General features: G+C 47.5%; 1 protein-coding gene across 6 annotated transcripts in view; it reads left to right on the top strand.

The window, feature by feature from the left end:
* The window catches only part of NFATC2IP (nuclear factor of activated T cells 2 interacting protein), a 748,854-nt gene that overhangs the window by 368,288 nt on the left and 364,573 nt on the right, over positions 1 to 15,993 (top strand). For all 6 annotated transcript variants that reach the window (XM_078652306.1, XM_078652304.1, XM_078652305.1 and 3 more), the window contains one exon: positions 6,305 to 6,374. In XM_078652306.1, coding sequence (XP_078508432.1) covers positions 6,305 to 6,374 — 70 coding nt within the window. The remainder of the gene's footprint in view (positions 1 to 6,304; positions 6,375 to 15,993) is intronic.

The following is a 15,993-nucleotide window of genomic DNA, read 5'->3' as shown; positions in this document are numbered from 1 at the left end:
CCACCCCCACCGATCTCCCTCACCTCTCACACCCAGGAAACTCGAACTCTGGGTATCAATGGAGAAATAAGCAGGCTGTTGTAGGTTTGAGTACTGTCTGTGATTCTTGGGCACTTCCCTACCATCATGCATTTGCTCATTTTATTTCTAATTTGTGTTGGTTTCTGGACCCCTGTGTAGAGCCCTCTGCTCTGTGTCCTGAAACAAAGTATATCCTGGGCAGAGGTGTTGTGCCTCCTCCCCCAGGACGCTCTACAACCACACCCAAAGTCAAACCATCTTGAAGCAGCTGACCCCCTTTAACCGCACAGCCTTCAGCCATATACAGTGGAGCACAACCTTTGGCCAAGCACAGTACCCATTTGTCCCAGTTATAAACTACCACTGTGTACATCCTTCATCAAGAACAGCATGTGTTCTCTGGCAGCCCTTGTGTGTGTATGTAGTACACACAGGGTTCAGGGAATACCTGGTATCCCAGAAAGGAACGTGGAATAACCATCTTTCTTAGTGATTTGTTCCCACATGGATAATGTAACTGTTTACTTTAATAGGGCAGTGTTAGAAGGCAAGTTTATATTAAATCCCATGTAAGATTTGTATATCTGTTGCAGCAGGGTGATTAAGGTCTACAAATGCCTATGAAGTAGGAGCCTGCCCAATCTCACCATTTTATTGCCCCATGCATCTCTGCCCTCATAACGTTCTGAAGTACTTCTGCTGTTGGCTTTCCAAAGAGTGGTAAGGTACTCCAAGTATTCAATGGGTGAAGGGCTTACCGGAGGGCTTAAAGGTGGTTATTTTATTCAACGTACTTAATATTTTTGAGGGTAAAAACATCCAAGGATTTATACATTCATTGCTTCACTAGTGCATATTTCTGGTCCATCCTTGTGCAAATGAGACTGAAGCCCTTTGTCAGTGTGCAGTTGGGTTTATTATTGCTTATAATTCCTTAACCTGAATGTTGTATGTGGAAAATGTGCATCTGTTATACCATCAATGTTTTTACCAACTCCTTTTGATTTTTGCTTGACAACACTGGCATATTCTGGATCCACTGCCTGCATCCTCTGAATTACTTTACAAAAATGAGGTGGTTCGAGGCAAGTGGGCTGCTGAATTCATATCTTAGCATAGATCGCCGCCTAGTGTTGGGTCCGGATGTTTGCACCTTGTTGTCTTGGAAGAGTCTTCGAAGTATCACAAGATAGGTGACTCCTCCCCTGGACTACAGTGCGCATGGGCATCTTCTCGATCTTCAGATTGTTTTTTTCCGCCATTGGGTTTGGATGCACTTGGACAGCTCCAACTTCGAGACCAAAGTTTTCCAACTCTCTAACGCTAAAACCTTCTACATTCTACGGTATTGTTTCCGCTCTGTATCCCTCGACTCGACAACTTCCATTTCTCTCCGGTCGTCGACGCGCAACGTTGGGCCTTTTCGACGCCACGTGGACCTCCTGCTGATGGAAAGGACCCCGTTTAAAAAATGCCCAGAGTGTGGAGCCAAGTTTCCACACAGCGACCAGCATAGAGTATGCAACAGGTGCCTATCTCCGGAGCGCAACGAAGAACACTGTCCAGCTTGTGCTCTGTTCCGGTCCAAAAAAGACTATCCGGAACCAAAGAGCTGCTCGACTAGAAATGCAGCGGCAGGCACCAGACCCAGAAAACATATTCGATGACAAATATGAACTCCCAGAGGCAGAGGGCTCTGAAGATCTCGAAATAATCACCGTAGAGGACCAGTCGGACTCGGATCAGATCACACAGGGGCAACCAGTGAGTACCAAAGCCCCTACCCCGCCTCCACCTACACACAAGGCTCCGGTCAAAAGCATTGCCTAAAAGCCTTAGCCGCGACCGAATCACCTCTTCAGAAGCCCCGCCTTCTGGCTCTGCTCCGAAGACCACACCCACTCCTTCCGGTATCCCGGGACCTAGCAAAATCGAGCCAAAGAAGGCCGTCGATCCAAAAAAGGCCTTCGAGCCAAAGAAAGCCATCGAGCCGAAGAAGGCCGTCGAACCGGTGTAGGCCGTCGAGCCGGTAAAGGCAGTCGAGCCTAATAGAGGAAGGGAAATTCATCACGAACTCATCCATAAAATGCACCTTGATGTAACTGATCCAGCCGCTAGGTCTGTCAACACTAGTGTACTGCTACGCCGACATGCCTGGCTTCGCATTTCAGGTTTAAAAAAGTGCAATCTACCATACTCAATCAACCTATCAACCAAGATTCCTTATTTGGCCCTGCGGTGGATACCATCCTAGAAAAGATGAAAAAAGATACTGACCCTGCTAAGTCATTGGGTGCACTTCAATTTCAACAGTCTAGGAGCGCTTTTCGTAGCTCATCCTTTCGAGGCGCAGGCAGAGGTAACACATCACAAACATCTTCATCATTCAAAAGCACTACACAAGGCCCCTTTAATAAAGGCTCCAATAGAGGTTATAAAGGAAACAATAACAAGGGCAGAGGACGTGGAAATAATAACACCCGAGCCTCCACCGCCACCAAACAGTGACTTTCTCACACTCCCTCCAGACCACTTCACACCAGTCGGAGGAAGATTAACACAATTCCTACCAGTCTGGAATGCCATTACTACAGACAGGTGGGTGAGACAAATTATCCAGTATGGTTACTGCCTGGAACTCCCTTCTACTCCTCCCAACATACCACCCAAGCACCGTCCAATGTCCAAAGAACACATCACGCTGTTACAACAGGAGATGAAATCCATGCTAGAAAAAGGTGCTATAGAGCCAGTCCCATTACAACATCAAGGGACAGGGGTATACTCTCTATACTTCCTCATTCCCAAAAAAGACTGCTCCCTCAGACCAATATTCGACTTCAGACCTTTGAACCAATATACTCACTCAGATCATTTCCATATGATCACTCTACAACAGGTACTCCCACTACTCAAGCAAGGTGACTTCCTCGCAACATTAGACCTCAAGGATGCATACTTTCACATACCCATACATCCAGCTCACAGGAAATACCTCAGATTCACAATAGAAGGTCAGCACTATAAATTCAAAGTCCTCCCCTTCGGGGTAACCACAGCACCAAGGCGTTTACAAAATGCCCAGCAGTATTGGCAGCACACCTCAGAAGGCAACACATCAATGTGTTCACCTACCTCGACGATTGGCTCATAAAAGCCAACTCGTACGTACAGTGTGCCAGCCATACCTCTCAGACAATCCAGCTACTGTACAATCTAGGATTTTCAATAAATTAGCCAAAATCACATCTGCAACCCTCCCACATACAGCAATATCTGGGAGCAACGATAGACACCTCAGTCGCAAAGGCATATCCAAACCCTGCCAGGATAGCCAGCATACAATCTCTCATTCAAAAATTTCAGCCACAACACTCCCTGCCAGCTCGAGTGTTCATTCAGCTCATAGGTATGATGGCCTCCTGCATATTCATCGTCCCTCATACTCTGCTTCAAGCCTTACCAGAATGCCTAGCACGTCAGTGGAACCAAGCTCAAGGACAACTAAAAGACCTAGTGTTGGTAAACAGTCGCACTTACCGCTCTCTGCAGTGGTGGAACCCACAAAACCTTTCCAAGGGGCGACTGTTCCATGAGCCGTTTCCACAGGTAGTATTAACAGCGGACGCATCACTGACCGGTTGGGGAGCCCATCTCCTTCAATATACAGTCCAAGGGCTCTGGACAGTCAAACAAAAGACTCTACATATAAACCACTTGGAGTTACTAGCAGTATTCCTAGCAGTGAGAGCTTTTCAGAAATACTTGCGCAACAAGACTGTCTTAATCCGGACGGACAACATGACCGCCATGTACTACATCCAAAAACAGGGGGGCACACACTCTGCAACGATCTCACCTAGCACAGAGCATATGGAGGTGGGCGATTCCTCAGAACATTTATCTCCTGGCAGAACACCTCCCAGGGATAGATAACCAGATAGCAGACCTACTAAGCCAACACAGTCCGCAAATACACGAATGGGAGATTCATCCTCACGTTCTCCAACCATTCTTCCAAAAGTGGGGACATCCAGACACAGATCTGTTTGCCACAAACGAAAACTCAAAATGCCCGTCCTTCGCCGCCAGGTTCCCACACCCGTTGTCACAAGGCAATGCGATATGGATGAACTGGTCAGGCAGATTTGCGTACGCTATTCCACCAACCCCAGTGATTCCATTAGTGGCACGCAAGCTAAGGCAACAGTCACTCACAATGATCCTGTTTGCTCCCACATGGGCAAGACAGCCATGGTACTAAACGCTCCTAGAACTCTCAGTAGTTCCTCACCAAAGACTGTACCTCTCGCCACAACTGCTAATGCAGAACTATGGAGAAATCAGGCACCCAGATCCCAATCAGATGAACCTAGCGATCTGGCTCCTGAAGTCTTAGAGTTCGGATATCTTAACTTGCCTCCAGATTGTATGAACATTATCAAAGAAGCAAGGCGTCCCACTACCAGAGCATGTTATGCAGCTAAATTGAAAATATTTGTCATTTATTGTAATAATAATCAAATCAATCTACTGGATGCCTCCATCCAAAATGTAATCTGTTACTTGCTACATCTTCAGAGATGTAACCTAGCATACTCATCCATAAGGCTACACCTCGCTGCTATAGCAGAATATCTTCAGAACAGATGACACGTGTCCCACTTATCAAAGCTTTCATGGAAGGACTTAAAAGAATTATCCCTCCAAAGCATCCACCTCCTCCAGTCCGGAACTTAAACATAGTACTTACCAGACTCATGGGACCTCCCTTCGATCCACTTCATTCATGTGAACTACAATTATTAACATGGAAGGTGGCATTTTTTAAATTGCTATTACCTCCCTCAGGCGAGTGAGTGAGCTACAGGCACTAACCATTCAGGAATATATGCAAAAAAAAACCTAGGCAGACTCAATGTTAGATAACAAGATATGGGACCCAATTATGACTAGGAACAGGCGTGTAAAAAAATAAAATATATATATGTAATCATATGTGCAAAACAAACATGTTTTTAATATACATAATAAAAATCATATGTAGAACTAACATCATTCAGCTTATGACATTACACAATTAAAATTATAAAATGCAATAGATACATATAATAGCACAATATACACAGTAACAAGAAATGGTTAAAAAGACACCATAGATGATTATAGCAGGGTGTCCAGGAACAAATGAAGAAGAAATTACTCTAACCATTCAGGAACCTTTCATGCAAATTCACCACAATAAAGTAGTGCTTCGTACGAACCCTAAATTTATGCCAAAAGTTATAGCCACTTTCCACATTAATCAGTCCATAGAATTGCCAGTTTTCTTTCAAAACCCGCAATCTGTGGCTGAAAGAGCCCTACACACACTAGACGTTAGAAGAGCTCTCTTATATTACGTTGACAGAACAAAATCATTCAGGAAGACAAAGCAACTATTTGTCGCATTTTCACCACAACATAAGGGTAATCCCATTTCCAAAGCAGGAATAGCCAGATGGATAGTTAAATGCATTCAAATTGAAAAGCAAAGCGCACTTTAACAGTTCCCCCCCTAAAGCACACAACGCGTAAAATGGGGGCATCCATGGCTTTCCTATGAAATATTCCCGTAGACAGAAGTAGGGCAGCTACATGGTCTACCATACATACATTCACAAAGCACTACTGTGTTGACGTGCAAGCCAAACAAGCTGCTGTAGGCCAGGCTGTCCTTCAAACTCTATTTCAAACCACTGCAGCTGATACAGGTGACCACCGCTAGAGGAGAAACTGCTATACAGTCTATGCTAAGATGAATTCAGCAGCCCACTAACCTCGAACAGCAAATGCTACTTACCAGTATGCATCTGTTCTTGGCATGTAGGGCTGCTGACATTCAAATACCCACCCTCCTCCCCGGTGCCTGTCACAGCTGCATGGTTACCTTCATTACATACATTTACATGGTCATCTCTTACTTTCCTATACTCCATCTTTGCCACAATGGCGAAAAACAATCTGAAGATGGAGAAGATGCCCATACGCACTGTAGTCCAGGGGAGGAGTCACCGATCTCGTGATACTTCGAAGACTCTTCCAAGACAACAAGGTGCAAACATCCGGACCCAACACTAGGCAGCGATCTATGCTAAGATATGAATGTCAGCAGCCCTACATGCCAAGAACAGATGCATACTGGTAAGCAGCATTTGCCTTTTTGAATGTACGACTTTCTGCATAATTCCAGTATAATAATGTGCTCTATGCACTGGGATGGTGTACCCTTTTTTTGTTTCAGGTCAATAGCAGTTTGAAACTTGACCCTGGTGACATAACAGCGCTGGCTAAACTGAAGGAGCCGTCAGAAGGTAAGTGTAATGCTTGTGTCCTGATGTTTTGGGAAGCAGCAGTCAACTGGCAATACTCCATTGCCATAAGACAATTGCATATAGTAAGAAATGGAAGTATTTTTTATTAATTTGAATGGTAGACCACCACAAGTATTAAGTCATGAACTTATGTCCTTGCAAAGGTTTCAATAATTTAAACCTGACCACAGCCCCTGCTAACGATCGCACAGAGCAAACGGGCTTAACTTTGTAAGAATGGGTAAAACATTTAGGAGTAACAAAACTGCCAAAGTAAAACCGCAACACAGTAAAAATTATTCTGCAATTTATAAATATAGAGGCCAAATCTCCAATAAAGGGAACCAGAGTTATGAATTTTTGAGGATTTAAAAGAAAAGCTCAAAAAAAATGTTAAGCGCCAATCAGTAATTACAGTTTGCTTGAGGGACCTGTCAGAACACTTTTTAGAGGGCCATGGACATGTGGGGGCTGCTGGACCAAACCGTGGGTGTTGAGGCCTTTTACTTCTGATGTCCCAGGGCCAGGCCTAGTATGGGTCCTGAGCAACTGAGCGAAGCACCCCTTCTGCACCAGACTTAGTGGTAGCTGTTGCAGAGCAGTCCAGGCATTTTGGGGGGGTTGGGGCCGTGGGGCATGTAGCTGTAGGTCGGTGAACATGTTATGGGAAATAGGAGTATTTTATTTCTAACGCTACACATGCAAAGGTATACAACATTCAAAAGCAATAAAACAAGTTTTAGTAGTTAATAGGCAAATCCATGTTCCACCTTCCTTTGTGTAACATGTTCGGCGTTATTCCACATTCAATGATTGGCACATCCAGGGATTGCAAACTATTATGACATACTAGAGTTCTCCCTTTGACTGTTTAGGAATTAGTCAAAAGTGTCTATGGTGCCCCAGCCCAGTTAGCAGCGAGTCCACTGGGGTCCTAAAGGCCCAGTGTCTGTCTTCACGCCAGAGTGGTTATGGCAGGGTTCAGATGTGTAATGAGTGCCCTCTCCTCTGATGCTCACAACTCCGCAATCAAAAGACGTGGCAGTACAGCCTCTCCCTGTCAAGCAGAGTTGCTGCTCTGTTCCAGTGCCAGTGATCGGGACTACTCCCTCTCGGTGGACACAAGGTAAGTTGATCTCACCCCAGCATGGTGGTTGTGGTGGGGGGAGTTGTATCACGATGAGGTTACGACATCCTCTGCAGCATCTTGGTGACCTCAGGAATTCATCAGGTGCAGGCACAGCTCGCTGCTCACAGCAGTGCTCCTTCAGTCCAGGTTCTGACCAGAACCATAGGCCAATTTGGTACCAGCTGATCCTCCTGGCATACCTAGTCACCAATTTCAGCAATTTAAAGTTCTGATCCAAAATCAGTTCTCCGGTGACCCCTTTTGGCATCAGGGGGTAGAGCAGCTTGGTGTTCCCTGACCAGCATGTATGATACAGCTAAGAACTGCACAGCCCTCTCCTGACATATGAGGGTTGCAAAGCTGATTCTGCACTGAGGCAAAGGCCTAATCGGTGCATAGCCTCACACCTTGCTCTGGGAATTCTTGTGCAGGACCCCGCATTGGACCTTGCTCTCTCCAGTGCTCACCTTTCGCTCACAGGACACATTGATCCTAGCAAGCGGGCAAGGGATGGTGCTCCAGGGCAGGTTATTGTGGTGCCCTGGGTGATTTTCCCCTCACGCAGCAAGGAGACTAGCAGACCTTTGCCCTCAGTCCTAGTCACAGGCAGAAATCTTGCAGAGCTTCCCCTTCTCACAGCCCAGTCTGCCTGCTTGTCATGTGACTCAACCTCCCCTTCCTATAGTCCTTTTCCATACACCAAATGTGATTTAGTGTCTGGGTCTCTGAAGTTTTATGTTATGTTTCTTCTTTTGAAGTGGACACATCTTTATTCTTTCCTCATGAAAGAGGTCTGTCACAGGCAAGAATCCGAAGAGTACGGTCTCGCACCATCACTCATGTAAGTGACCAGATTTCACACCTGGATGTCTCCCACAGTTCTATGTGCATCAAAATGTTAATCCCAGACCTACTCGTTATAATTCTCTTATCCCATCTCTCTTCTTGAGAGAGATCACAAGGAAAGGGCCTGGAACACATCACTGAATCAAAGAGCAGTTTTTTGAAGTGTAAAGGGAGTCTTCCTTTTCTCACCATTGTGTCCCATCTAGCTAACCTGAATGCAGCAATAACAATCTTTCTGGGGGTTTCCTCTCCTCCTCGTATCTTCATCAGGCAGGCCTATACTTCTCAAAATTTATCCCACAGTCCTCCATGTAATGTACTCCCTGTACGTTCACAGCACACTTTCGGTCCAGCACTGTTACCTTTGTGCACATTGCGCACGCTCTGCAGCACTACATATTTCATGTAAGCTATTCTTTAAATGCATACCCTCAGCACGTGCACTAATCTCACACGTACTGCTCTTGCCCTGTACTAAACCCTTTCCAGTCACACATACAACCAATTGGAAGTATGTGAGTACCTCCTACTCCATTTGTCAGTATTCTTCCATTAACAGACATTGTATACAGTTCCAAGTGATGATTGTGAATGTATTTATTTGAATATCCGGTACTCATTATAAAGTTAGATACACAAGAGTTCCTCGCATATCACTTGAGAATCACATTGAAAGGCATGCTGCTGGACTGACCGCAGAGAAATTATACATGCTGAATGAGCTTTGTGCTAATAGATTAGTTTGCCTCTAGCAGATTTTGAAAAACCTGATTTGATTATTATGAAAGCCTCGAGGAAGCCCCGTCTGATTGCCCTTGTAGGGTAAAACACGTGTCGGCTGTGGAGGATCTCTTCTATACCTTACTTTGTAATGAGAACCGGATATTCAAATAAATACATTCAAAATCACCACTTAGAACTGAATACAATGTCTGTTAATGGAAGAATACTGAGAAATGGGCGAGGAGGTACTCCCATACTTCCAACTGGCAATTGAGGTATAAAAGATTCAATACCTCGCATAGCCTCCCCTCAACACAGGATTTAAGGCAATTACGTCCAGGGAGAGAACCCTTGAACCTTATTCTGAAACCAAAACACATACAACCATTGCAGTTACTACTTCTGTGCTATGCAGTACTACATATCTACCTGGTGTATGCGAAGGGTGAGTTAAGCACACAGCAGCAGAAATCTTAAAAAGTGATTGAGCTTGTAGGCATCACTTCAGTGACATGTGATATAAGGACCTGATCACTACAGTGTATGCTGCCACCACCTGACTTGTGCTGCTTAACTCATGGTGAAGGCAGTAGCCTTCCACCACTGAAAGTAGCTCTTTGGGTGCCCCCCCCCTGGTCCAACAAGACAGCAGTCCGTGAGACAGGCTATGTCATGGCACCCATTCATGATCCATGTTTGTCTATAACAATAAATCTGCATTAGGAGACAAGACTACGGTTGGGCACTCAGGGCAGGGGTACACATCTTTACCATGCAGGGGGACTTTAACTTCCCAGCAAGACTTTGGTGCGATTTCAGGTCTAATGCGATACTGGAAACTCAAAGCAAGTTCATCCCGGCAAATGCTTTTCTGTTCGACCTTAGTCCGAGGAATTAAGGCAAAGTCCTTCAACTGGGAAAGGCTGCAGACTATCTAAGGAAGTCCTCTCAACACCAAAGAGCCATTAAACAAGGTTCTGCTTAAGCCATTGATTTTGGCTGGGTAAAGCTCAGAGCGTAAATATTTGCAATTTTGCGCCCAGGGAAGTTCTGTCCGTCTGATACCTTTAGCTACTTCACCTGGTTAAATTTTCTATGTTATGACAGTCTCTTTTTTGGAGTACGAAATTCTCAGGTGGGGCTAGGCTGTATCTAGGAAGGTCGCACCAACGTCTGATCGGCTTCCTGTGGCTGTCCGCTGAAGACTTTTTTCCAGTAGCAGAATGTTCTGGACAGAGCCAACTTGGATTTCTTGCCCAGTGTAGCAGTGCCTTGGCTAGATTGACTTTGGTGGTTGGCCCTACGTAGGCTCTGCAAGTCCAAATTTTTCCAAGTTCAGATTTTTCAGACCTTGCAGAATCAGTCCTGGACATCCCATAGGCCCTCAGGACCACAGGGACATGGTGGGGTTCAGGGCTCACTCTAGCAGAGGCCACCAGCATGAGCCTGTCCTCTTCCAGTTGCAGCTGATCACTCCAGGAAAGATCTCTTGCAGCTTGTTTCCCAGTAGCCACAAATGAGGTCAACCAACTGACCCTTTCAGACACATGAGGAATGGCTGTTCAAATCCAGAAGGATAACCACCACAATGTTCTACCTTATTAAGTAAGGTGGAATCGCCTTTACAATACATCTGCCAGCAATAGAAAACAAAAAAGCAGACTGGCTACGCTGGTAGGCAGCCACATCACTCAAATGTGGAACTAGACACAGGTGCTCCAGGAGATCTTCAGACAGTGGGGCACCCAAGAGATCGACCTGTTTGGAACAACCGAAAACCAAAAAACGTGAAGACTGTGTCCAGGCAACACTCTGCCACTCTATGGGAATGCACTGTCGATGGACTGGTCAGGGAAATTTGTGGATGCTTTTCTGCAGATTCTTCTCATTCCTCTAGAGATAAACAAGTTCAAGGTCAAATGCCATGATCTAATTGGACAAACCTGGTTCTCTGACATGGTAGAGAGGACACAGTGAAACCATGGAGACTCCATGGGCTGGAAATTCGACAACTCTTGTTTCACAGCGCCATGATCACTTTACTGACCACAGGAGCGTTTGGAACCAAACAATTCCTTTTAATAAATCCACATTGATGCTGCGTTGCGATTTATTGTACAATGTACCCAGAGGGCATCTCAGATGGGCCCCTTGAATACCTGCCAACCCTGGTGTGGTCTCTGACCAGCTGTAGGCAGCCAGCCACCACCAGACCGGTTTCTGGACCCCTGGGTAGAGAGCCCCTGCTCTCTGGGACCAGAAACAATGCCCATCCTGGGCAGAGTTGTCATGCGGCCTCCCCCAGGATGGCCCAGTGCTCGAACAGGCTTCCGTTGTAATGCTACCCCCAGTCTCTGCTGCTAGCAGCAAATGACAGTCCTTGATTTACACCCCCACTTGGAAAAACTGGCGGAAAAACTTAATATGAGGTGTGCCCACCTCACCCAGCTCCACCCCTGAGGTGGGGGAGGCAAGGTGAAGCGCATCTTTCAGTCTCCGCCATCTTGAAGATGGAGAACCCCTCTAATCAGGTCTAGATCTATCCTCTCCCACAGGAGGGTGGCATAATAGTGGGTGTAGTCACCCCAGGTAAGGTGCCCATTCGCCCTACCTACCCTCAAACTCCTGCTAAACATAGTACTTAGGTGGCTCCAGAGACCTAGAAAGCTGATCTGTGACGACCCTGCAGAGAAGACTGAAGAGGACGACTGTCTTGGATCCAGCTCGAACTGCCTGGTTCGAGGCATATGGGCTGCTAAATTCATATCTAGTGCATAGATCGCCGCCTAGTGTTGGGTCCGGATGATTGCACATTGTTGTCCTGGAAGAGTCTTCGAAGTATCACGAGATAGGTGGCTCCTCCCCTGGACTACAGTGCGCATGGGCATCGACTCCATCCCCAGATTGTTTTTTTCCGCCATTGGGTTCGGATGTGATTTCGACGCCTCCTTGTCGGAATCGAAAAATTACTTCTTTAAGGCCAAAAGGCCTTCGATACTCGCGTCGGTATTGTTGCGAACGGTCCCGAGCATCGTCCGACTCTTCGTGTCGGACTTCTGGGGAGTTGCTACTCTTCGGACATCGAGGCCCTGTACTCGCAGCGAGACACCGACGAAATCATCATGGAACGGAGTCCGTTCAAACGCTGCCCCGTGTGTGGGTGCAAGTACCCACACATCGACGTACATCCAGTTTGTAACAAATGTCTCTCGCCGGATCACGACGAGGGCAACTGCATGGCCTGCGCCAAATTCAGGTCGAAGAAGACACTCAAGCATCGGCGCGCGGCGCGCCTCGAGGCCTTGCACGCAGCACCGGCACCCGACGACATATTCGACGACCCCGCAGAAGACTGCCAAAGCCGTCATCTTCAGATTTCACCACCATCAACGGAGGTCGAGGCCGATCCTGAAGAATACATCGAAGGACAGAGCCAAGACCTTGAATACGTCGATGAGGTAGGGGACGACTAAGAAGTCTATGGGGCCGCGGAAGATAGCTCAGAGGAAGAGCTATGCCCCGAAAGTTACTCGACTCAGGCTCAGGTCACGGGATCGCCACTCGGCCTTACCCACGACCCTGCACCGATATCCCCAGCCCCGCCTTCGGGCCCGGCCACGGATACACCGGAGGAGCCGTTGTTGTGCGTATCGAAACTGAAACCGCAACCAGTACAGTCGACAACATCTAAGATGGCCGACGTCACGCCTAAACCGAAACCAAAACCTACGGCCTCGACAACATCTAAGATGGCCGAAGACACGTCGAAAACGAAACAAACTGCTTCGTCGACATCTAAGACGGCCGACGTCCCGTCCAAACTTACGAAGCCGGCGAAGAAGGCCGTCGAGTCACCGGCGCCACACGCGGTGGCCAAGGACACGTCCACAAAAAAGGTGGTCCATCACGTCTCGACGTCTGGGGCGTCAACCTCCAAAAAGTCGGTCGAAACAAAGGCCACTAAGAGCCCAGATCCAAAGGCCGGAGCCTCTACTCCTCGGCACAAAGACACCGGATCTGCGGTGACGCCGTCGGCGTCTAAGACAGCTGCAGGGCAGCGAACCGTTGGAGTCGAGGATTCGTCGGTGCCTTCTTCTGCCACGCCGAAAGCCTCCAAAGCGGACAAACATGAAGCATCGGTCGTCAAACCCTCGGCTTCATTTACAAAACAGGTCACCGAGTCGCTCAAGAGGATTCGGGAGAAAGCCCTGCCGTCGACCAAGTCTGCGCCATCGGATCCGAAACCGATGGAGCCACCTGCCAAGAAGTCGACGAAACTTATCTATACACTACCACCAAAGGCGTTTGCACCCCAAACGGTGCCGAAGACCTCGGGGACTTCGGATTCCACGTCCAGTGCTGTTTTGCCTCGACACACAGCATCTGAGGACGACTGAGCATTACATCGATGCCCACACAGGGAAGATGACGCTTTATAAGAGAAAGATCAGTTCCCAGCCACTGGAGACTTTTGTAATTCCACTGAAAAAGAAAAGGCAAACACAGGACTTACCTGCCCTTGTTGAACCTCTGAAACCTCCCCCAAGGAGGAGTCCAACCCCTTCCCACACCCAATCAGGGGGTGAGGATGAAGACCAAGATGAACAATACAACTTCCCTACTGGCAATGACCCTGATGTGCATCAGGACTCATATGACGACGCTGGGGACCTGGGAAGTCATCAGGTGGTGCAGGACCCACAAGGTTTTGGGGCACGTACTTCACCAACTGAGGGTTCAGCAGCTTTCAATGCTTTAATTGAGAGGGCAGCTGCAAATCACGATGTAGATATGCATGCTGACCCAGTGGAAGAGGATTTCCTGTTTGACACTTTCTCTGTCTCAGAAAGAACAGTCAAAACACTTCCTATGTTGAAAGGTGTCCTTAAACATGCGCCAGAGATCTTTAAAGAACCTACAAGGGCGAGAGTGGTAAACCCACGAATAGAGAAAAAATACAGACCAGCACCTGGGGACCCTGCCTATATTCGAGGACAGTTGCCTCTGGATTCGTTGGTGGTCGCGAATGCCCGCAAGAGGGCAAACTCCCAAACAACTGGTGAAGCTCCTCCCCCAGACAAGGAGTCGAAAGTGCTTGAGGCATCTTGCAAGAGGGTCGCTGCGCAGGCTGCTAATGTATGGCACCCTAGAACAGCTCCTTCAACATCTGCCTGATGAGTATAAAGAAGCTGGCGAAATGCTCATACAAGAGGGAAAGCTTATATCAAACGCTGCCATAAAATGCGCACTTGATGTAGCGGACACAGCGGCTAGAGGAATTAACACTAGCGTCATGCTACGGCGCCAAGCCTGGCTTCGTATATCTGGATTTAAGCCTGACATCCAAACTACAATCCTCAACCAGCCCGTCAATCCTGACAGACTGTTTGGCCCAGATGTAGACACCACACTTGAAAAAATTAAGAAGGACAACGAAACTGCTAAGTCCATGGGGGCACTTCAATCACAACAGTTCAGGGGCAACACTTTTCGTCGCTCAGGAGCGTGTGGTGTTACCAGAGGACACATGGGACAACAGTCACAATTCACAAAAGGTGGTGCGCAGTCCTCGTATCCCAAGCAAGGTAGAGGGGGTTACCGAGGTAACAGTGCCAAAGGCAGAGGCAGAGGGAACACCAACTCCCGTTCCTCTGCCGCTAACAGTGACTCCCTGTCACTGCCCCCCGACCATCCAACACCTATCGGTGGAAGACTTCAGCAGTTCCTGCCAGTCTGGTCGTCCATCACCACGGACAGGTGGGTGAGAAAACTAATCCAGTACGGTTATTGTTTGGAGTTAACATCCACTCCTCCAAACATTCCCCCAAGACACCGTCCTATGTCGGCAGAGCACTTGCACTTATTGCAGCAGGAAGTGCTAGTAATGCTGCAAAAAGGAGCAATCGAACTCGTGCCAGTGGAAGAGGAAGGAACAGGGGTCTATTCCCTGTACTTCCTCATCCCAAAAAAGGACGGATCCCTCAGACCCATTCTGGATCTCCGCCCTCTCAACATGTGTATATACTGTCGGAACATTTCCACATGCTGACACTGCAACAGATACTTCCCCTTCTAAACCAAGGGGACTTCCTGGCAACCTTAGACCTCAAGGATGCTTACTTCCACATCCCACTCCACCCGTCCCACAGAAAATACCTCAGGTTCACCATTCACAACAAGCACTATCAGTTCAAAGTGCTACTTGGTGTGACTACTGCCCCCCGAGTGTTTATAAAGTGTCTGGCGGCAGTGGCGGCGCACCTCAGGAGACAAAACATACATGTCTACCCGTACCTCGACGACTGGCTCGTTCAAGCAAAGTCGGAAAGACAGTGCGCCTCACACATGTCCCACACTATTCAACTTCTTCACAGCCTGGGGTTCTCGCTAAACTACCCAAAGTCGCACCTTTTTTTTTGTTTTTTTGTTTTTTGTTTTTGAAGACCTTTATTGTTATTACAGAGGTAAACCACAGCTTTGTGCCTACAACCCATTCCGATAGGCCGGCAGCGACAGTGTACAGCTTTATCACCTATCCCGGCTCTGGGCTCGGTGCCAATTTCTTACACAGCATGTCGCCTACAACCCACATGGGCCGGCCGCGTTAACAGTTATACCAAGCTGTAGAATGAAGCGTATTACCGCCAGCATACCATCCGTTAAGTGCAGTACTTATTTCCTTGAGGTCTAATTTCTACAGTTTGTCGCTCTGTAAACATTAAACAGTAACAATAACTCGATACAGAATGAAGAGGGTCATTCCTATTCCTCTATGATTTCTCTGTGGGGGGTGGTGGACGGTCAGGGTCTCCTGACTCCAAGTCCGGTATGTTGTGACTCCTAGCGGTGGAATGTATGTATGGTGCATATCATAGTGTACAGGCAGGCATGTGTTTCCCACTAGGGGGAGGGGGGGGGCTA

This window comes from Lissotriton helveticus, chromosome 7 (genome assembly GCF_964261635.1).
Source record: "Lissotriton helveticus chromosome 7, aLisHel1.1, whole genome shotgun sequence".
In the NCBI taxonomy this organism is placed as follows: Eukaryota; Metazoa; Chordata; class Amphibia; order Caudata; family Salamandridae; genus Lissotriton; species Lissotriton helveticus.
Note: the sequence above shows the minus strand (reverse complement) of the source record. Positions and strands in the feature narration are given on the sequence as shown.